The sequence below is a fragment of the Pleurodeles waltl genome, chromosome 5, assembly GCF_031143425.1.
Source record: "Pleurodeles waltl isolate 20211129_DDA chromosome 5, aPleWal1.hap1.20221129, whole genome shotgun sequence".
Taxonomy (NCBI): Eukaryota; Metazoa; Chordata; class Amphibia; order Caudata; family Salamandridae; genus Pleurodeles; species Pleurodeles waltl.
In genome coordinates, this window is record NC_090444.1 from 988,535,858 (window position 1) to 988,560,362 (window position 24,505).

Consider the following 24,505-nt stretch of genomic DNA (forward strand, 5'->3'; position numbering starts at 1 on the left):
GCTTTTCCAAAAATAAACAGTTCCATTCACGCGCTGAAAAAAGAACACTTCTAGCGCGTACTTCAAACAGAACCGGAACGCGAGGAAATGTAATTCCTAACACGCGCTAAAAATAGAATACCGGCGCGTGGAACAGCAAAGGGACAACAACGCGAAGAGATACAATCGTAGATGTAGCGGCATAAATCAAGAACTACTCACATTTTGTTGTCGACTCTGACTCCTGTCTGTGTTTTCATCGATCTCACAAGCAGCAAAGCAGCAAAACAGAAGAATGACTCTTACAAATGAACTAGAAAAAAGACTGTGATATGAAATACCACATTGGAAACTGAAGGAAGATTGTAATTATAGATTGTGATTTATTTTAATTTCTAGTTATTTTGAATTTAGTGCAGTTATGGCTGAACAAAGTATCTCAGCACCTCCATGTTTTTTACCTTTGCCAGGAGAGCCAACAATTCCTTGGAAAAGGTGGAAGAACATTTTTTCTACTTATTTATTAGCGATAGGGGGGTACAGGTACAGTCCTCTTAGGAGACAAGCAATCTTATTGCATCATTTAGGGACTGAAGGTCGTAGAATATATGATGATTTGCCTGAGATATCCTTGGGCATGGGGGATGGACAACCTGCAAACCCATATGAAATGTCTCTACAAATGCTGGAGACACATTTTACTCCTAAAATAAGTATAGTATTTGAACGACATAAGTTATTTTCTAGAATTCAGGGTTATGATGAGGATGTATTAACTTATGTTGCGGCCTTGAGGGGATTAGCAGTAACGTGTGATTTCCAAAATTTGAATGACTCCTTAATACGTGATCAGATTGTATGCTGTACTAACAGCAAGAAAGTGAAGGAGAGATTGTTATCCATTGATCCCTCATTGGAAGAGTGCATACAAATAGTGCGAAGTATGGAGCATACTGAAACATGGATGAAAGAAACTGAAGTTAAGAGTCACATGAGGGACTCGGACAAGGAAAACACAGTTGAGGTGAAAGAGTTCAAAGTAAAGAAACAAGACAAGAATTCTGGAAACAAAGGAATTGAAGTCATGGAGAAGAGGAATCCTAACATTTTGTGTTATAGGTGTGGAGGTTTGGGACATATTGCCTCTAGTCCTATGTGCATTGCGCGTACCTTAACGTGTAGGGTGTGTGGAATAAGAGGTCATTTGGCCAAAGTGTGTAGGTCGAAGGGTAAAGTATTGAATAATAGTATCAAATCTGTGGATAATGCACAAGAAGAGCAGGAGGAGATTGTTCTAACTATTAATAGTGCTTTGGAAGATAACCAACGAGAAATAGAATCCAAAACTGAAAGAAATTTCAAGAAGGAGAGCACTGTCAAATTGGAAAAACCCCATTGTGACATAATGTTGGAATCCAGATCTGTAAGGGTACTAGTGGATTCTGGTAGCCTATTTACTTTGATATCCAAGAATGTATTTATGGAATGTTTGGAAGGGAAGATTGAGGATTTGCAAAATGCAGACGTCAGAGCAGTTGGATATGGAGGGAAGAGAATCAATATTCTAGGAATGAAGTGGATGGACATTTCGTTCAAGGGCAATGGAGTATACGGGAAGGTGTATATAACTTCTGACGGGTCAAATCTTTTAGGATGGCGACATCAGAAAGACTTAGAGATAGTACTGGACCCTAATGCAGTTGAACCTGTCATGATTGTGGAAAAAGCAAATATTGAACATATGGAGACTCAAGAAATGGAAACAGAGTGGTCCAGAAAGTTAAAGGAAAAATTTCCCAATGTGTTTACTGACAAATTAGGTAAACTGAAGAAGTTTACACATCGCATAATTTTAAAGGAAAATGCGATACCAGTAGTCCACAAGGTGAGGTCCATACCATTCTTGATGAGGGAACCACTCCAACAGGAACTTAACAAATTGTTAGAGGAAAAGATTATTGAACCTATAGAGTCCTCGGAATGGTTGGCGCCTATCGTTGTGGCACCTAAGGAGGGAAACAAGATTCGTCTATGCATTGACTTGAGGGATTTGAACAAGAACATTTGGGTGGACAGGCAGCCTTTGCCGAACATCACAGAAATGTTGAGTATGATGGGGGGTGGTAAAGTGTTTAGCGTATTGGACATGTCTGCGGCTTACCATCAAGTTAACTTGCACCCGGATTCACGGCCATTAACATCTTTTGTTACTCCTTTGGGTGCATACCGTTACTGTAGAATGCCTTTTGGGTTGGCCTCAGCATCAGCTGTATTCCAACGAATCATGCAGAATGTTTTTAATGGGCTACAGAATGTATTGTGTTTCCAGGATGACATCATAGTAGTGGGAAAATCTTTGAGTGAACATGATGAGTTGATGGGGAAAGTCTTAGAGAGAATTGAGGCTCATGGGTTGACTGTGAAGAGAGAGAAATGTCAGTTGAGGAAAGATCGAGTGAATTATTTAGGTCACGAGGTATCTGCTGAAGGGATAAAACCAAAAAGAAGTATTGTAAGGGCGATTAGTGAGGCACCGAGACCACAGAACAAGGATCAACTAAAATCATTTCTGGGATTAGCAGAATACTGTTCAAAGTTTGTACATGATTTTACTGTGGTTGTGGAGCCTATGAGATTGTTGTTAAAAAAAAGGGACAGTGTTTGAGTGGGGAGAGGAGTGTGAAACAGCATTTATGAGGATTAAGAGTTCCATTATCAATGCTCCTACTCTGGGACATTTTGATGTGTACAAGAAAACGATCTTAATGACGGATGCTAGTAGTGTGGGATTAGGAGCGGTTCTCATACAGGTGGTGGAGAATGAAGAGAAAATCATTGGATTTGCATCTCGTAGACTTCAGGGGGCAGAACGCTCATACTCTGCCATTGAGAAAGAGGCATTGGCCTGTTGCTGGGGTGTAAACCACTACAGGTACTATCTATGGGGACTGCCTTTTGTACTTCGGACGGACCATAAACCGTTATTGCAGGTTTTTAAGTGTGGCCGAGGTTTGGAGGGAAGTATAACACCCCGGATATCTAGATGGTTGCTTCATATTATAGATTTCAATTTTGTGGTGGAATTCGTAAAGGGTAAGAAAAATGTTGTGGCCGACTGTCTGTCACGTTTGCCAGTTGATGAGAGTTCTGAAGAGGGGTCGTTAATGTATGAAATGGAAGTAGAGGTGTTTCCAATAGATGTTGAGTTGGCATTAGGACAAGAGGAGTGGGAGGAAGCTGTAGTGGAGGATGAAGAATACTGTGAGTTAAGAAGGCTCATATGTGATCCTGATAGTATTAGCAGTCTCCCACATGAAAGTTTGAGACAATATTTAGAGGTAAGGAATGAATTGAGTATTCAAGGAGAGAAAATATTAAGACGCGGGAAAGTTGTTCCTCCAAGGAAACTGAGGGTGAGGTTGATAAAATTAGTGCATGAGGGTCATCTAGGAAGGAGTTTAACCAAGAGGAGACTAAGACAATTTTATTGGTGGCCTGGAATGGATAGGGAGGTTGAACGGATGGTGAGTGAATGTGTAGCGTGTGGTAATAGTGACAAGACCAGAGTTCTCAGGCAGCCACCTTTAGGATGTGTACAGTTCCCAACACAACCATGGGAGAAGTTAGCTTTGGACTTTATAGGCCCAGTGGATAAATTGGGTAGGAGGAATCGATTCCTTGTTGTTCTGGTAGATTACCATAGTAAATGGTTTGTGGTTAAGAGTTTAGAACGAATCACGACCAGTAATATTATAGAATTTCTTAAGAAAGTGTTTTTGGAAGAAGGTGTGCCGAGAGTTCTGATTACTGACAATGGCGTGCAATTGGTGTCAGCAAGCATGAAGGAATTCCTGACTGGATTGGGGATTAAACATGAGAAGGTTGCGTTGTTCCATCCGCAAGCTAACGGATTAGTGGAGAGGGTGAATCGAATGATTATGGAGAATATTCAACTCTCTTTGGCGAATGGACTAGATTGGAGAATGGAATTGAACAGAATGTTGTGGGCACATAGAGTAACACCCCATTCGGTAACGGGGGAGTTGCCATTTGTTGCTCTTAAAGGTAGAGAACCAGCAACGAAGGAATTTCCTTGGTGGTTATGTGAAAAGAAACAAGTATGGGTTGATCGGGGAAGGATGAGAATGAGGGTAATAGATCAGCAGGAGCGTAATAAATTAAGATATGACATTAGGAGAAGAGTGAAGAAGATTGATGTGGAAGTTGGTGATTGGGTGGTAGTGAAAAGGTTTGGTGTAGTGAAGAAGGGTGAAAGCAAGTTTTCTAAACCACAAAAAGTGATAAAGGTGTATAACAGTGTGGTTAAGCTGGATGATGGAAAGGAGTGGAGTATGGGAAACTTATGCAAAATTAGGAACGGTTAATATTGTTTTAATTGTAATAGATATTATCTGTATATAGTTTTGTGTGTATTCTCTTTTGTAGGATGTGTAAGGGGGGAGATGTGTAGTGATAGGCTTGTAGGTGGGAATAGAATGTAGAGGAAGGGGGATTCTAGGTGGAGTGTTGAGAAAGGGGAGTCTGGAAGCGGCAGGAGGAGGAGAGGCTGAAGCTGGAGTGCTGGGAGTTGCTGTATTACCACCACTACCAGTACATCTGTACAGGAACCTACTATCAGAATAAAGGACTATTCGTATCATCACCGTGTAATTATTACATATTATTATTACATATTATTATTACATCAGCAGTGGTAAAGTGCGCAGAGTCCTAAAACCAGCACAAAGGTGGTCTTGGTTCCCAACAGAAAAAAAGTTGGGGGAAGAAGCTCTTCGGTGTTCAAAATCACAGTTTCACAGCACAGAAGCACAGTGTGCGAATCATGAGAGAGGACAACCTCAGTACAGGTCTGGAAAGGGAAGCAGGAGCTTGCTCTCGCTAACACATTATAAGCACTTTGCACTAGTGCAAAGCACTAGTAATTTGTCCAACGTTTTCTTTCTGATATGTACTAGATTGAAACCTTAATTATTGATAGGACTAAATATTCAGTTACTGTTACAAGCACCTATTAATTCACATATAAGTCTGAACTACACTGAAATATTTATTTTCATCCTCAATTTTGAAGTTTAAATAAAAAAATAGAAGAGGACCAATAAAACGTACCCAGCTTGAATCTTGCCATGGCAGCCTGTTACCTGGCAGCAAGATAGCTTTTGAGTGCCAGAATTTCCCTTGGGCAGTTTGTTCCCTGTAAGTTGGAACAAATAGGAGATATGCTTCTTCATAGAGCTTTATCACTCAGGGTATTTAGATACGAATATGAAATAAGTAATAATTTGATTTGCCCTGGTTGCTGAATTTGGAACTTGGGAAAACAGAGAACAATGGAAAATGTGACGTATATTCAGAGAGATCTAGGCAGGTTGCTTAGAAGCACCAATTGGATGCTTAGGATGGTAAGCTTAAGTTATGGGCACCATGACGTTCTTGAAGGAACCCCCACAAAACCCTGTGGAAGGTCAGACTCAGCAGGTAGACCTTTGCTCTTTAAACCAAGTGCAGCTGAAATAGATAAATAAAGGAGAGAATAACTGCTTGCACTGTATGTCATGTTCAGTGCTCATTGCCAGGTGCAAATTTTGTCCTAGCAGTAGCCCGATCTTACAGTGGTGACCGAGGAAGAGAATCAAAGGGGGAGCCCATTCCCCAAACAAGTAAAGAAAGAACAGCCGCCACTCTGCCCGCGCCATCTCCAATGATCTGCCCCACCTGCAATAACTCCATCATCTGAGAAAAACATACCACGCGCCAGGGTGGCTCCTGCAGCAGCTGTTTTTCAGGTCATGTGGAAAGCAGAGGCTCCTGCCACCACCATATAGCGAGGGGAAGCCATTGGGCAGAGGAAAGGAGTGATTTTCAATTGTTGCGCTCATCCTAAGGGCTACAGGGAAGCCTGAGTTGTGCAGTTAGAGACGGCTTGCACACCTCTGTGGTTGAAAGACAGCACAGCACCATATCTCACTGAAGAAGACATTGCAGGTGCTAAGGAGGGGCACCAGAGAGAAAAAAAAATTATATGGAAATGCCCAGCCAAACACATCACAATCTGGGTACAGCTCCACATTCAAGACACAGATTAGAAGTAAGACTTAGAAAAAAGGTAAAAAGGAGATTTTGGGCCTCATTCTGACTTTGGCGGGCGGCAGAGGGCGCCCGCCAAAGTACCGCCGTCAGAATACCGCTGCGCGGTCAAAAGACCGCCGCGGTAATTCTGAGTTTCCAGCTGGGCTGGCGGGCGACCGCCAGAAGGCCGCCCGCCAGCCCAGCGGGAAACCCCCTTCCACGAGGATGCCGGCTCCGAATGGAGCCGGCGGAGTGGAAAGGGTGCTACGGGTGCAGTTGCACCCATCGCGATTTTCAGTGTCTGCTATGCAGACACTGAAAATCTTGGTGGGGCCCTGTTAGGGGGCACCTGCAGTGCCCATGCCATTGGCATGGGCACTGCAGGGGCCCCCAGGGGCCCCACGACACCCGTTACCGCCAACCAGGTTCTGGCGGTCAAAACCGCCAGAACCAGGCTGGCGGTAAGGGGGTCGGAATTCCCATGGCGGCGCTGCCTGCAGCTCCGCCATGGAGGATTCCTCAGGCCGGGGGAAAACCGGTTTCCCTTTTCTGACCGCGGCTTTACCGCCGCGGTCAGAATAGGCCTGGATGCACCGCCAGCCTGTTGGCGGTGCATCCGCGGTCCCCGGCCCTGGCGGTCCATGACCGCCAGGGTCAGAATGACCCCCTTTGTTTTTTACCTTTCCCTTTGCAAGGCAATGACTTACTGCTTTATGGGCTATCAGCACAAGCTCTAGAAGCATAATACTGTGCCTTCAAAATACATGCACCCTCTAAAGACAACTTAAAATCCTTGCAGTGTCCTTTTATTTACATCATAAGGTGTGAGGCACATAGACAGGAGGGACCTAAGTCCGTGACCCTTGCGCATGGCTGATGAGCAGCAAGAACATCTAGCCATTCAACCTCTATCACCATATTCGGCACACCTACAGGGAGAGAAGCTGCAAACGCTTCAGTGGCAGCACTACCCCCATACAACGAGCTAAGGGACCCAGCGATAGTGGCCCCACGGTGGAAGACATGGGTTGGTCATCTCAACAATTGCTTCTGAGCCACAAGGGAGATGGATGGCACAGCGAAAAAAGTTCCTTTTGTTACACTTCCAGGGGTGGCTTCTCAATCAGAACAGAGGTGTGTCGTCCCGCCTAAATGCCCCAAGAAAAGCCCCAAAGATGAATAATAAAATGGTAACAAAGTTAATCCATTACCATTTTTTTCATCAACCCGTCCTGAAATGTGAAGATGGGGTGGGGCCTGCTGAGTGGCAGCATTGGAGGGCTGCCTGTGCATTAGTTTATAGTGCGCATGTCACTTTGGTCGGCAATCTTGTGATGGCTATCCTGACGTGCACTATAAACCTCTCAACCCAGCTGCCTTAGAGAGCTGGGTTGAGAGCCTGCCCAGGCCTCAGTGTCCTCTGGAGCACTGAGAGAGGCTGCTTCCTCCAATTCTAGTACTGCTCTCATGCTGGTTAACAGCATGAGAGCAGCACCAGGATTGGTTAAGGGAGTTAGATGGGGCCCTCGACGTGACTAGAAGAGGAGGGACGTAGCGAGGAGGACAGATATGCAGCAAACACATTAAGTACATCATTTATTTCATCTATTTTATTTTTAAAATTTCTGTTAAGTATTTATTTTATGTCGCCATCCATTTTCCCACCTCTCCAATTACCGAACTTGCCGGTCGCCATTGTACACTTCATGGGAAAAGAACACTAAGGGGGTCATTCCACGGGAGCACCGCCAACAGGCTGGCGGTGCTCCCACGAGCATTCTGACCGCGGCGGTTCAGCCGCGGTCAGAAGCGGAAAGTCGGCGGTCCCCCGACGACTTTCCGCTGCTCGGGGGAATCCTCCATGGCGGCGGAGCGCGCTCCGCCGCCATGGGGATTCTGACACCCCTACCGCTATCCTGTTCATGGCGGGAAACCCGCCATGAACAGGATGGCGGTAGGGGGTGCCGCGGGGCCCCTGGGGGCCCCTGCCGTGCCCATGCCAATGGCATGGGCACTGCAGGGGCCCCCGTAAGAGGGCCCCGCAAAGTATTTCAGTGTCTGCTTTGCAGACACTGAAATACGCGACGGGTGCAACTGCACCCGTCGCACCCCTGCAACTACGCCGGCTCAACTCTGAGCCGGCGTCCTCGTTGCAGGGGCATTTCCTCTGGGCCAGCGGGCGCTCTTTTGGAGAGCGCCCGCCGGCCCAGAGGAAATGTTTGAATGGCCGCCGCGGTCTTCTGACCGCGGTGCGGTCATTTGGCGGCGGTACCTTGGCGGACGGCGGAGCCCTCTGGACAGGTGCAGACCACGGCTATGTCGCAGCAATTGCCTCACTGAATTCCCATTTTGTCCAACAACGCAACTCAGACTATTACCCACTTAAACTGCAAAATGTTTGACAAAAAGATAGAGAGGCAATAGATGGGTTCTATGTCTGACTGAGAGAGCTGGCCAGCACATTCACTGACGTGAACCAGCAAAAGGAATTCTGTGCCGAGGTTATACAAGAATGCAGGTCATCTGTGTTGAGAAGGCTAATATTACGTCAACTAGAAATTAAATTGGAGGACATCCTAATGCTGGCTAGAACTATCATACAGGCATGCAGATGAAATGGGGGTGGCCATTGATGCTGTGGAGCAGTAGAATGAAGGGCAAAGACAAACAATCATTATATATTAATGCACGTTTGCAATTTTATCTTCATCGTCTGAGTGTGAGTGGTAATAAAATTGAAGAAGAGAAAAATTAAAAAAATATATCTAAGAAATAGAGAAATTACTTGCAGGGAGTAAGTGCACATATGAAATAATATCCACAATCCTTTTTATTGTGAACTCTCAAGGTCATTAAATTAGCCTGAGCTAAACTCCCTGGTCGCTATGGCACAGAGCACACATTCTTAACTTGAAGGCAATGTGTGAAGTGTTTATGTAGTACTTAAATAAATAAAGTGCAAACACAACACCAGAAAAATCCCAAACCAATTTTGCAAAATAAAGTCAATCTGAATTCTAATAAATAAAAAGAATGCAAAATGACACAAATCTTGTAAGAAGAACCAGATTTATGAATTTATCAAGTTTAAAGTTCAAAATAGCACCAAAAAGCATTAAGTGTCAACCATGGTCATTTGGGTGTTCTTGACAGGTACCTAGACATAAGTTAATGCAGACACAATGGAGCACAGGTCGAATACAGAAACCAGGTTCCACCCAGTCAGAAGTTTTACCTTCTGACTTAGGGCCTCATTATGAGTTTGGTGGTTGGACGAGTCAACCGCCAAACTCGCAGGAAGGACGCTGACGTCAAAACAGTGGTGTCTCCCAAAGCATATTAGCACTTCCTGCGTGACCTACTGCAAACAATCCAAATGTGCCATCTCTGCTCAATATAGTAGAACCTTTCCTGCCTCTCCTGTGCCCACCTTAGTGGTGTGGCCAGGGAAATGACCAGTACTTCCTTTGTGGTCACTCAAAACTGGTTCTGCGATCAGCACCCCCTCCGATTGGTCTTGGTGCCTGACTGGCTATGAGGACAAAGGAAGGAGGCAGGCTCAGGTGTTATCTGTCTATCTGTGACAGGGAAGGCTGCATTAAAGTTAGTCAGGTTCCTGAGCACAGCCCAGATGGTCAGCCTCTCACAGAAACAGACCCTCTCCCAACACCAAAAGCCCTTCTCTCAGCTCTAGGAGCAAGTTCACAGCTCATCAAAAAGGCCTTCTAACATCTGGGTGTTATGCCATTAGTTGTGTTTGACCAATGACTTTGTGTTTCACCACTGCGCATATTAGTTGTTCAATGTTCATCAGTAGCACATTACATTCTGTATTCAGTTTAGCTGCCTATTGGCTTTAACGTGGAGTTCGACATTGCAGTTGAGACATTGCAGATGAGCTATGTTTTTCCACATGATAGACCAAGCTATGTTTTTCGTATTTTGAATTCTCACCGAGCCCTAGCGTGATGAGAGAGTGCATATTTTGGTGTTTTTCTTTAGTGTAGAAAACAGTCTGACCTTGAGGGGCGTGTCTCGAAACGGTGGCCAACTTTCGGCACATTCCTGTCAAGGTTTACCTAAACAAGCCAGCATTTTTGCTCTAAACGGTGTCCCTGGGCAGCAGAAAGGGGGAATTTTCCAAGGCTTCAGTCAGGAGCGGATATCAGCTGCCTGACCTCCCGTTTGGGTGGAAAATCTCTTTCTCGCAGTTGAACATGAGTCATCAACTTGCAGGCATGAGAAAGATGACGAGCAGTGATAGGTCCTACAGTGATGAATTTTGACTTTTATTCTTTGCTTTGAAGTTATGCTATAATATAATCACATGTATTTGCTGTGTACATTGCAATCGAGAAGTGCTTTGATATATTTTGCTTTCATTGCTGTGACTACTTTTAAATGTGTGCTTCCAACCTACTAATCTTGTCTCTCAGGAACCTTGTGGTGAAGTAATGATAATAAATGTCTTCTTTAAACTAAGAAGTGCATTCCAGAGAAGTTTTGTCAGCTCAGTCATAAGATAAGGAAAGCAAAACACTGGGTGACAGTTGAAAGGTCACACAAACCCTAGAGTATTTTGATGGGTAACTGGTAACTTTCTAAAAGTACCGATTCTAAAATATGAAATAAAATTTTGACTTTACCAATAAATTGGGCATGTAATAAATATTTTTAAAAGACCAAGAATGAACTTTGTAGCTGTCACCTAGGTCGAAATAATGATAATACATTTAATATTGTATCCCAACTCTTTCCTACAGAATATAGGAAATAGCATTTTTGGCCTTCTCATTGTAAGGACGTGTTTCACACTTAACATCTACGTGTCCTACCATTAAATAGTATGCACCCTCCCTCATGTGAAGTAAGGTCTAGTTAGGGGTGACAGGCCTTTCAAAAGGGGTTATTTTTACAGGTTGAATTTGCATTGAGTAACCTACACAGTCTGGTAGGCCCACAGTCATGTTTGCGTAGTCATCACAGTGGGTGGCACGAACTTTGCTGCAGCCTACTAGTGATATTTAACTTAGAGGCTCTGTGTACACTTTGAGTACCATATAATAGAGACTTATAGGTAAGATAAATATTCCAATTAGGGGTATGACAATTTATTTTTGTTAAAAAGGACAGAACAGATACTTTACACATGGTTAGCAGGGGTAAAATGCACAGAGTTCAACACCCCGTAAAAATAGTCAGGGTAAAAATCCAGATGCACCATGCAAAAAGTGATAATTTCCAATAGGGTAAAATGCATAGCCCTCCTTAAGTGTGAGGAACACTTCAACCTTTCCTTAGGATACAAAGCTTGGCTGTATGAACAAAATGAAAAACTTTGTTCTCATGCTCTGTTACAACACAAACTGAGGTAAAATAAATATGTGCTTCATCCATGTTAAGGTGTCTTAAAAATAACCTCTACGTGATTCAAATAAGTTAATTTCGCATTAAGAGCATTTTTTCTACAAGGACAGTAATGTACTAAAAGCAGAAGCACGAAATTTGTCCAGATGAATGCAACTAAATGTAGCAGTTTCTGTCTACGACCCATTAAACATGCTATATAGGATTAATTGAAGGCAGAGTTCTGGGGCATGTCACATCCAAAACCACGCAAATAAATGTGTAAACCAAGAATCGAAACCTACTTATTAATTCACAAGTATGAGATGCTTACCCCCTGGCATGACCACACTGAAGGCTTTCGATGGAGGGCCCTGGCCTCTTCTATTTGCTGCACGGATTTTGAAGACATAGCGTTCACCAGGCTGCAGGCCCTCTATCGTAGTGGATGTTGCGTGCCCAGGAACGGAGATGGACTGTCCTCCAAATGGTTTGAGAGCCGGTGCATATGAGATAATGTATTCTGAAACGATTTGACAGCTGGTCAGAAGATGGAAATAGTAAAAGCCAGACTGTATAAGTGACACAGATTACAATTTGAATTATTGGCAGCCTGTAATTAGCAACAGTCAAAAGTTGAAGGGCACACGTTTACATAACTTCAAACTACTGTTGTCAACAATTCTTCTGTAGTACACGTTCAAAGTACCTCAGGAACACTTCTGAGTAGTGCCTCCCAGAAACGCCATCATAATACCAGCTGTCATTTTCCACAACATTCTACTCCAGTCAGAAGGAAAGAACCATAAAACAGGGGATGGAGAGGGGGATTAAAAGGCACAGAAACTCCTTGGTGAAATGGGCAAGGTTAGAACTACATGTCAACATCAAACACATATTAAAATGTTCGTAAAGATCCCAACCTTACGACAGCCTGAGTGTTCACCGGAGGTGATTTCATTTTCCTGTTTGCCCCGTAAACTGCAGGGGGAAGCGCTAACAAACTGCTCTGTTAGGTGCTACTTGTAAAAGCGGAAAGTTCACATGCGTCGAGGAATTTCATCATGGGTAAGCGACACCTCAGATCCAAAATAATTTTGCAATCCAAAATGCTTTGGAATCTGTCACTTTTACAAGTAGAATTTCAGATTTATTCCATGCATATGCGTCTCACACCTGAAGACTTTGGTACCCATTTAACCCTCTGAGATTCCTCCATATATTTATCCCAGTCGGTTTCTTTGACTTAGCACTATATGGGAATGCAATTAAACACGTTTTCCCAATATCGCAAAAGAGTCTAGATAAACATTCACCACAACCTTCCCATTTTTAAATGCCATCATAGTAGCAGGTTAGTGTTGTTGTAATGAAACATTTTGTCTATTTTATCTACTAATTGTAATGAAAAATATTAGATTTTTGTTCAGAGTGACAAAACCGATGTAAGGAAGGCAAGCCACCATGGACGTCATTTTGAAGTCGCCGGGGATCGCAGCTGCGACGGCTTGCTTGCCCGTTGAGACCCCTGGCACTGGCTTCAGAGGTATCAAAAACATTGTCATGAACACAGGGGCAGCTCGTCCTTATGGACGTCGTTTGGGGCTCCACTTTCGTTTTTTTCACTAAGTTTTCATATTACACTAATAGTGAATAATATCATATTATTCACTATTAGAACAATAAACGAGCATTTGCAATGCAATAGGTCTCGCGTTTGCTCGAGTTAGAGCTATTAGCATTGTAAGTTTCTAACTGGAACTTTCTTGCCACACAAACTGAAAATAAGAAGTAGAACAGTTGACATAAGCGAGTTGATTCAAAGCACTGTGAGCGCAAAGGATAGAGACAAAAGGAAAAAGAAGTTCACTCGCACTCAAAGTTATCCGCAATAGTGCAATTATCCATCAAATAGGGTTGATGGCCAAGGCAGTACAAAACCGCCCCAAGGCAGGACAAATGTAAAGCAGTTACCAATTAAAATAAAGGATATTTGAAAGGCAAGCTCATGAACGAGTGATAGTGATGGACATGCGGTAGGCGTGGTGAAAAGCCCAGATATATACCAACATGTCAGAAAAGCATGCGCAACCTAAAAATGAAGTAGTTAGGTAGAAGGCTGAGGTAATAAAAAACACTTGTACATGTATGTTGTGTGCATGCTTGCAGTTGAGAATGTGCTTATGTAAAAGAGAGTGTGTGTATGTGTGTGTGTGTGTGTGTAAGCATGTGTGTGTTGATAGAGCGTTCGGAACCTAATAATTTACCTGTATGTGGACGCTCTTAGGTCGATGAATCTTTTGACCAAGTGGGACTCTTCTTACCCGGAAGTAATCAATCAAGTCAATAATCGATAATCAATAACGAACATAAGCAATACCTTGATCAACATAACACTTCACAATTAATCCAGAATACATTTCGGCGAAACCATGACCTTTCGGTCATGAATAACCACACCAGTCTATGCAAAGTTAATGAATTTATTTCCCTATATTAACAAAGCTAGCACAATGTAGATGTGTCTCAACACCAAATGATATATGTAAATGAACATTAATAGCTGTCCATAACGGCGAAACAGATGCAATCTACGCAGCATTTGAATAACAATGCCTTCTATGATGGCAACGCAGACCACTAAAACTACAATCTGTAATGGGCTAATTGCATACATTTAGTCAGCATAACAAGGTCTCAAATTGCATCGTGCATCAAATGAATCCTCATCTAACCTCAAATTAGCATCTGCATGTGGGTCTCCATGCAAAAACAATTTAGCAACATTAATTTGGAAAAACTCCTAACTAGGGCTCTTATCCAAAATCAGCAGTTGGTTACCTAAAAAGAAAACACAATGCAATTGTACAATTTCCTTTCATATTTACCAAATTCAATCAGCATTCAAGGAAGTCTTCGTCTCACAGGTACCGATTTCCGATCAGCATGGGACGGGGCAAAGGGGCAGGGTGGACGGGGCAATTGCCTCACGGCGGCAAGATAAAAGGACAACTATTACTTCATGCAAAGGGGCAAATCAAAGTTAAAGTCTCTAGGGCGAGAATTACTTAAAAGTCTCTTTCTCTCGATTAGAGAAAGCATCAAAGTCTCTCAAAATGGCGTCGCACATCAAAGATGACGAATGGCTGCTGGGTGCGATGGCAGGTAATGGCTACTTTCCTCTCGTGCACCTGGTTTAAATAGACAACAGTCCAAATCCAGTAGGGTTTTCCATTGGAGGGTTCATAGGTTAGCTTCAAATTGTCCAATCAAAAACAACAGTTCTCAAGCTTTTACTTAAGCATACATTATCCTTGGAGTCGGGAATGTAAGTTGCAACATATTTTACCAATTAACTCACTTTCAGAGCGTCCATTGTCTGCACCTGCAGATTGACCTTGGAGTGAAAAAGAAAGATGCCAGGCTGGCACGAAACCTTAAGATAAGCATGTGAACGATCCCACTGGAAAAGTACAGCTTCAGGCAAAAATACACGTTTATTAGCACAGTGGAAAAATACGAGCATCTAAATCGTGAGACGCGGCAACTAGGCCAAAGCCTCCATTAAAGTCATGCTAAGCTAAAACATTTCTAACAAGCAAATCATGGCACACGTTTACGATTATGTCAAATTAGCACGATTCTAATACATCACGTTATATGAAGCACGCTTATAAATGTTGGCAAACTACTCTGAGGGCACATTTGTCCCCGTACAATCTTTATTAGTTCGGTTAAAGTCACACTCGATTATTGCAGTACTACGTTTAAGCACTAATAAATGTAAAACCTTCGTTTCAGCTTCATCAATCCCTCCTCTGATGACTACTTGTCATCACACAAAACCATGCCCACAAATTTTATTCCATTAAAATTCTGTCAGTTCTCTCTGCCTTTTAGTTCCCCTTGTTCTTGCTTTGTATTCTTCTGCCATTCTTTTCATCATTTTCTCTTCCTTCCTTCTTTTAATTCTTTCCATAATCATTATTATTCCCCTTTTTACTCCCCAAATTCCAAATATGCAAATTAGAACTATTAGAATTCCCTGTATTATTTTTAGCAATATTCCATTCCAAATGCCACCAAGCCAACTTCCCACTGACGCAATTCCCTTTCCAACCTTCTCCCACACTCCTGGTTCTTTCAATTCCTTCAAATCTGCACTCTCTTTTGTTAGATTAGCAAGCATTGTTTTAATCTTTGCACTGTTATCTGGAATATACGTGCAACAGTGTCGTGCACCAAGCATTTTGCAAACGCCGCCATCCTTTGCTAAAAGAATGTCTAAGGCAAGCCTGTTATGAAGAGTCATAGCTCTTTCCGCTGCAAGTTCAGCATCTATCAGGATTATAGCACCTGAAAACTTTGTCAACATGTTATCCACTATAGTAGACAACTTTCTTATTTTGATGGAATTCAACACAACTCCCAATGAAGGAATCATGGCTCCAAATATATCTCCTACCATAGCAGCCGCGGTCTCTCTTTTCTGGATACGATGAGATCCAGATGTCTTTGGAATCATCGATAGGTCATCCAGTTGATAAACCTTTGGGAACACTATACCCAAATAACATCTCCCCCACCATCCCTTGGAAGACGATAATAGGCATTATGCCCACAAATGTAATATACACCTGGTATGACAGGGTCAAGTCCGTTCAGCATGAATGTCCATTTGGCTTTAAAGATAAATTTATGTTTACATTCACTCGCTCCTACAAAAATATTGTCATAATAAGATTCACCACGATATATACAAAATTTCCCTACATGCCAAGCATCTAGAGCTATTCTCCCTTGTGTTTTTATTGCTGCAAAATCATAATTATCTACTGAAGTCCTCTTATGTAACTCCTTTTCTAATTTCGCATTCATGTGTGCCCTTCTATCATCTGTGCGATCTAAAAAGCTTATTTCTACTGCAGATAGCGAGCAAGTAAGATTCTCCCTATGTGCGTGAGCTGTTTCAAAAGGTAGCATTGGCTCGAAAAATTCCCTCATTATTTTAGCATCCCAATCTTTAGCAATCTGGCTAAGCTGCGTGATTATAGGAACATATGCAAAGGTAACATCATAATTTGAGTAAAAATACTGTATGTTGGTTTGACCATAAAATCTAGAAGTTACTATACTACATGTAATCCCATATGTAAGAGGCATGTGGTGATAAGTCACCCCTTCCGTTACCGATGTTGGTATCTGTGTACACACATAACAATCTTTCGCATCCATAGTCTCAACATATTCTGTTAGCAAGCGATAGAAAACATTATATGAAAGCTCTTTCTTATCATGCAAGTGTCTCTCGTCTAGTTCTAGTCTTTTCAGTGCGGTTAGTTCAGTGACAGTAACAGGAGCAAAAGTAGAAGCATAAATTTTCTCATTCTCACCCTTACCATGCATTCCAAGCACTATTGCCATTATTATTAGTACACATGCAATTACCAAGCCTATACACGCATATTTACAATATTTCTTTCTACTGTTTTGCGTAGCGTACCTAGTCATGATCTGTATAGAATCAGAGAGCTAGAAGCACCTGTAAAAGAAACGATTTAGCAATTCAATTACAAAGCTGAACGAGCGCAATGTTCACACAGTCTTCTTCAGGAGCCAAGTCACTTATCGGTTAGCAGCATTTGTCTCAATTCGGCAATGACTCAATAACTCAGTCTTTTTTTTTTTTTTTCAAAGTTCAATAACTCACTCTCTCTTTTTTTTTTTTTTTTTTTTTTTCAGGTGGCACGTTGTCTCAAATCGTTTTTTTTTTTTATAGTCAATCAGGTTTTCAAAGTCTTATCAAGTTAGCAAATGTCTCATCCGGTTTAGCAATGTCTCAGCTGGTTGTATCACGTTATATTATAGCAAGCAATGTCATTTACCAGCTTTTCAATCAACAGTGTCCATAAAACTTTTCTTTTCTATTGGTATCTCTTCTTCTTCGTTCTCGAGGCTGAGAGATACAAACTCATCAGTCCAATCGTCATGAACTACATATGCCCATTCAGGACCGGAATATCTTCTGTTCGGTATCCTTTTCCTTTTCAATTTTGCATCCCTCTTTGACTCTGCCTCACTGGTACTTTCCTCTTTGGTCAAGTCTTTTCCTTCACTTGAGGTTGGTACCACAACAGACACTTCCTTTCTTTTCTCTTTCACTCTTGGCCCTTCACTGTCGTTCAACGTTTCTCTCGTTCTTACTTTTACTGGTGATCTACTTTGTCTTTTCTTTGCACCGTGTCCATTTGATGGACCTGCGATCTCTTCTGAAGAAGTTTGAATAGTTTGGTTCTGTTCTGCCTTGTCCCCTTGTTCTGGGGAGACAATCACGTTTTCCTTTTCTATTTCTGTACCGTCTGCTTCTGGGGAAGCCCTCCTCTGATCAGGCTCTCCTGCCTTTTCACTTCTTTCGAGCCCTTTGCCACCGTTACTTTCTTCAGGCTCTTTGTCACTTTCAGCTGCTTCAGGCTCTTGGTTACCTTCAGCTGCTTCAGGCTCTTGGTTACCTTCAGCTGCTTCAGGCTCTTTGTTACCTTCAGTTGCGTCGTCGCTGTCTGAGGTTTCTCCTTGGTCTTCCCCAAGTGAATCTGTTGCTTCGTCCTCAGAGAATATTTCTCTCTCGACTATTTCTGCCTGTTCGCTTCTAGTTCTGTTTTGCTCTGTCTCAGCGCTCGGTACTTTATTATCAGGAACTGGCAGTTTCAGCGCTTCAACTTCCTCATCTGTGGGACACAACACTTTCTTTGTGTGACTGGCGTGAATCCAGTTGGGAACCCCCGCACACTTCACAGCGGTAGTTGTCGTCAGGATCACTTGGAAAGGGCCTTTCCAACGGGGTTCCAGACACGACTTCCTCACGTGCTTCTTTATCACGACCCAGTCACCTGCTTTCAGTGTGTGTCCTGGACCTTGGATCGGTGGCAAGGTGGTTGCTTCCACCTGGTGAGAAAAAGAGCGAACCACGTCAGCCAGACCTTTGCAGTAGTCTAACACCATATCATCTGTAATATTCAAAAGCGCGTTTGCGGGAACTGCAGGAAGTCTCATGGCCCTGCCCATGAGAATTTCGTGCGGGGACAATCCAGTCTTTCTGTCGGGGGTGTTTCTCATTGACATCAACACCAAAGGCAATGCGTCAGGCCATTTCAAATTTGTCGATGCACATATTTTCGCCATTCTTGACTTCAGTGTACCATTCATTTGCTCCACTAGTCCTGATGCTTCAGGGCGATAGCTACAATGCAGTTTTTGCTCAATGTTCAGCGCTTTGCAAAGTAACTTTATCACCTCGTTATTGAAGTGACTTCCCCTATCTGATTCTAAAGAGATCGGGAATCCGAAACGTGGTATCAACTCTCTCAACAATAGTTTTGCAACTGTAAGGCTGTCATTCCTACTTGTGGGGTATGCTTCAATCCAGTGACTAAAAATGCACACAATCACCAACACATACTTCAGACCTCCATGCACAGGCATCTCAATAAAGTCCATCTGCATTCTACTAAACGGGCCACTGGCCCTGCCAATGTGGCTCGCGTTCACAACTGTTCCCTTTCCTGGGTTCATCTGCTGGCAAGTGACACAACGATGGCAAACTGCTTCTGCAGCTTGACGAAATCTGGGGTTAAACCAATCAGTTTTGAACAATCTTATCATGGCATCTCTCCCTAGGTGAGCCTGCCCATGATAGAACCGCGCTAGCTGCGATAAAAGACAATTTGGTAAAACATATTTTCCCTCGTTTGAAACCCATAACTCATCTGGTCTCTGGGTACATTGTGATTTAATCCAGGAAGCCCTTTCATCCTCCCTGACACTATTCTGTAATGCTTTTAGTTCATCCATTGTATCCACGACCTTTAAAGCAAATGCTTCAGCTGGTTCAAGCTCTGGCTCGCTTATCGAATTCCATTCGTCCCTGAGCAGTATACAGTTCAAGGCACAAAATCTTGCGACCTGATCCGCATATGCATTTCCCAGAGAAACATAGTCCTGTCCTTTTGTATGAGCACTACACTTTACCACTGCAATTTCTGCTGGCATTTGAATGGCGTGTAACAATTCCCTTATTCTCTCCCCGTTTTTCACTGGGGACCCTGAAGAAGTCAGGAAACCTCTCTGTGACCATAGTTGCCCAAAGTCATGCACAATTCCAAACCCGTACTGACTATCAGTGTAAATGGTAACCTTCATCAGTGCAGACAGTTGACATGCTCTTGTAAGGGCTACAAGTTCTGCTACTTGTGCAGAATAGACTCCTTGAAGCCAGGACGCTTCCAGGACACCTGTTACAGTACATACAGCATATCCTGCTTTCAATATTCCCAATGCATCTCTTAAACATGACCCATCAACAAAAACAATTTGGTCCTTTTCATCTAGCTTAGGGCCATATTTATACTCTGGTTGCGCCGAATTTGCGTAGTTTTTTTCGACGCAAATTCGACTCTAAACTAACGCCAACTAACGCCATATTTATACTATGGCGTTAGACGCTTCGGGCGCCAAAGTGCCCGGAGTGTGCGTCATTTTTTAGCGTGAACCCCTTCCTTGCGTTAATGATATGCAAGGGAGGCGTTCCCGTCTTAAAAAATGACTCCCAGGCCTTTACGTGGTATTTATACTCCCGGGCAAAAATGACGCCCGGGAGTGGGCGTGGCCAAAAACGGCGCATTTGCGCCGCTTTTTAACGCCTGGGTCAGGCATGGCGTTAAGGGACAAGTGGGCTCAAAATGAGCCCAGAGTGCCCTCCCCTGCCCCCAGGGACCCCCCCTGCCACCCTTGCCCACCCCAGGTGGACACCCAAGGACGGAGGGACCCATCCCATGGACATTAAGGTAAGTTCAGGTAAGTATTTTATTTTTTATTTTTTGTGGCATAGGGGGGCCTGATTTGTGCCCCCCTACATGCCACTATGCCCAATGACCATGCCCAGGGGACAGAAGTCCCCTGGGCATGGCCATTGGGCAAGGGGGCATGACTCCTATCTTTACAATGATAGGAGTCATGTTGATGGGGGATGGGCGTCGAAAAAAAATGGCGCAAGTCGGGTTACGACGATTTTTTCGACGTAACCTGACTTGCCCCATTTTAAGACGCCCATACGCCATTTTCCCCCTACGCCGGCGCTGTCTGGTGTACGTGGCTTTTTTCCACGCAAACCAGGCAGCGCCGGTCTGCTTGCGCCGGCTAACGCCATTCCATAAATACGGCGCCCGCATGGCGCTTCAGAATGGCGTTAGACGGCGCAAAATTTTTTGATGCTAAACTGCGTTAGCGCAGTTTAGCGTCAAAAAGTATAAATATGGGCCTTAGTATCCTTAATGTCAGGTCGAGGTTTTGTGCAAAATTCAGTCACCTGAAGGCAGTCATGCTCGACGTCTTCTGCGTTCTCAATTTCAGCATTTTCACCGGGAAGCAAGGTTGCTGGATTCAACGTAGTGCACCTTTTCAGCTGCACATTCGGTGAGCCCAGAATTATTGTTTCATACCTTGTGAGTCTTGCTCCGATCATGTGTTGCGTTCGGGAGCGGGTCAAAAGTATCTCAACTGAGTGAGGGACCATGACTGTTAATGGGTGTCCCATCACTATTCCTTCACTCTGAGTGAGGCTGATACCAACTGCTGCTACGGCGCGCAAACACCCAGGCAGTGCTGCTGCGACCGGATCCAGAGTAGCTGAAAAATACGCTACAGGTCTGTTTATGCCACCATGGGCTTGGGTCAAGACAGACAAAGAACATGCATCACGTTCATGACAAAACAATGTGAAAGGCTTCGTGTAATCAGGCATACCTAAAGCTGGAGCCCTACACATGCATTCTTTCAACTCAATGAAAGCATCCATCTCATCTCCTTTCAGCTCAATTTCATCCAAGGCATCCTTCTGGGTCAATTTCAGTAAAGGCTTTGCTAGAGTTGAGAAGTTGGGGATCCACTGGCGACAGTAGCTCACCATCCCCAAAAACTTCCTCACCTCCTTCCTCGTCTTTGGTGGACTCATTAGAAGTACACTTGTTATTCTTTCTTTCATTATCCTCCGTGACCCTTTCTCAATTTGGTGACCCAAATATTTCACTTTCTTCTGACAGAACTGCAACTTTGAAGGAGACACCTTGTGTCCATTCCTTCCCAAGTGGTTCAGTAGGGCAATGGTATCGGCTGTGCAGCCACTTTCTGTCTTAGCTGCAATCAGTAAGTCATCAATGTACTGTACTAGGACTGACTCGAATGGCAATTCTAACGCTTCCAAGTCTTTCTTCAGAATCTGATTGAAAATTGACGGTGACTCAGAAAACCCTTGAGGAATTCGACACCAACTGTAGACTCGGTCTAAGAATTTGAAACAAAAGAGAAATTGGCTGTCCTCATGAAGAGGCACCGAAAAGAATGCTTGTGACAAGTCGATGACTGAGAACCACTCGGCATCGCAAGGGACTTGAAACATTATCACAGCTGGATTCGGTACTACAGGGCAGCATTTGATTATGATGTCATTTATTTTCCTCAAGTCCTGCACTATTCGGACCTTTCCACTTGGCTTTATTAGTCCCATGATCGGTGAATTACATGGACTGCTCAATACTTCTTTCAGTACTCCCTGTTTTACGAACTCGTCAATTAGTTGGGCGACTTTCATGAGGGTGTCTTGTGCCATGTGGTATTGCGGGGTCTGGGGAAAGGTTACATTGGGTTTTACTGTCACTTTCACTGGTTCCACTCCTTTCACCAATCCTACTTCTTTTCCTGTCATATCCCACACTTCTTTACCGACTGTTTCCCTTAATTCAGCCGGAATATCTTCTTCAGTTAACATCGGAAGAAGGGTAATCAGAGGGCAATTTTCATCGACAACTTCCATCTCGTCCCCTTCTACACTGTCCTCGTCTTCCCCATCACTGCTTGTCTGAATTCTGATTCCATCGTACGAACACATAATCGAACATCCCAATTTGCACAATAGGTCTCTCCCCAACAGTGCTATCGGGCTTGAGTCACATACCACAAAATTATGTAACCCTTGATAGTTACCAATGCTGATTGGCACTGGATCTGTGATAGGGTTCGTCAGGTACCTGTTTACTACTCCCACCACTTGAACTGTTCTCCCTGAGAGGGGCAAATTTGGTACTTCAATGCTCCTAACAGTTGAACGTGTGGCTCCTGTGTCAACCAAGAATGAAACACGATGACCCATAACTTTTCCTTCTACATATGGACCCTTTTGATCAACTTCCAAGGATGCTGCAAGCACACAATTTCCCTCCTCATCTGAACTTTCACTCTCCCATACATTGTTTATTCCATTCTCACTGTGTAATGGGAACTGCTGTACTGTGCCGTTTGTACTCATCACCTGACTCGAGACCTGTGGAGGAACCATCACTTGCTGCTGACTCATTGGTGCCAAGGGTATTTGCATTTGCTGATTAGGTACCATTGGTAACTGCTGCTGCATTGGCTGCATTTGCGTCATCTGCATACGGGGCATTTGCATCTGCTGCGGCTGCATAGGCTGTAATCCTTGCAGCTGATTTATGGTCTGAAAATTTGGGTTTGGACCTCTCATTTTCGGTCCCCTCATTGTCTGAAATGCATTGACATCATTGTTTTGCTGACCAACACCTGCACCTTCCTGCACCACCATTGGGCACTCGCGTTTCCAATGTCCGACAATTCCGTACGCGTGACACGGCATCACCCTTTTCATTGCCTGCATACCATTCGAAGTCACAACAGTATTCAAATCCGGACCATTATTCACAAAACCTCCTCTGCCTCTGCCTCTCGCCTGTGGCTGGAACACCATATTTCCCTGCGGCTGAGGCTGCAGTTGCGGTATCTGCTGTTGGAACCCTTGCAACCCTTGCAAACCTGTCTGAGCTGCTTTAAGCTGCATCATCATCACCTTCTCTTTCAACCTTTTCTGTTTCACCTCAATCTCATCACTACAGTATTTCGCATAATTCAACACCTCATCAATCGGTTTCGACTGCCAACAGATCAAATGCGTCTTTATCATCTGACTTATCTCTGGTCTCAGCCCTTCCACAAATCTAAACACAAAATGAAGCATGTCCTTCGCCTCTATTGTTTCCGTGCCACTGTAGTTCTTGAACGCCTTCAACAACCTCTCATAGTAACCATGAATCGACTCTTTAGCCTCTTGGGCAGTTCGATCAATCTTCTGCCAATCCACATTTTTCGCGGCAACCTTCGTCTTCAAGTGCTCAATCACCTTGTGGTACAAGCTCATCACCATAGGTGATGGTGCACCCGTATCCCTGTCTCTCTCTGGTTCACTTGTCGGCCAACCTACAGCCCTTTTGCATTCTTCCCACAAATCTGCCGGAACCACAATCTCAAAGAGGGTGTTCAGGTCTTCCCAAAGACATTTTGCAAGCTTCACAAACCTATCAGTCTGTTGATACCATTCAATTGGTTTCTCTCTCAGTTTGGGAAAATCATCCGTAAAAGACTGAATGTCACTTCTGTGCCACGGTACATGTACTAATTTTCCCCCTGCTGTCTCCCTCATTGGTAACATGGTTACCGCATCACTACTCTGTGGTCTTTTCTCCTTGTGCTCTGGGACACTGTCTTTCTTCTTTTCCTTTTTCTTCGCCCACCTGCTTTCCCATTTGTCTAAGCACCTCCACACTTGTGCACTCTGCAGCAATTCTCTAAGGTGCGTCTTCATGCCTGCTGACCTCATGTGTTCAAAGTCTGTGGTCCCAAAATCCAATCTATAGCTCCTGCTCAAGTGCTTTGTCTTGTCTATCTCCACCCTGTTTTTGTCAGCTATTTCTTGCAACCTTTTATGTACCTTGTTCACTTCTCTCGTAATCCTTGGACATAAGTACCTCAGCTCTTCTTCTGTGTAGGACTCTAACCTATTCACACCCATAGTCCCTTCCACCAACTCTTCTGCTTCCATGCCCAATCTTACCCTATTCAGGTAGTCTTCTCCCTTCCCACTTGTTGAGCTTTGTGTGGAATTCAGACTGTTGAACCACTGTGTTAGCTGTTGCGCATTCAACCCCATCAATGTAGCATTCACATCGACTGCCATTGATGGTTGCGGCAA

At 43.7% G+C, this 24,505-nt stretch overlaps 1 protein-coding gene across 1 annotated transcript in view; it reads right to left on the minus strand.

The window, feature by feature from the left end:
• FNDC1 (fibronectin type III domain containing 1) overlaps positions 1-24,505 on the minus strand; it is a 1,110,328-nt gene that overhangs the window by 661,698 nt on the left and 424,125 nt on the right. The window contains exon 7 of the mRNA XM_069235143.1: positions 11,750-11,938. Within this exon, the coding sequence (XP_069091244.1) occupies positions 11,750-11,938 (189 nt within the window). The remainder of the gene's footprint in view (positions 1-11,749; positions 11,939-24,505) is intronic.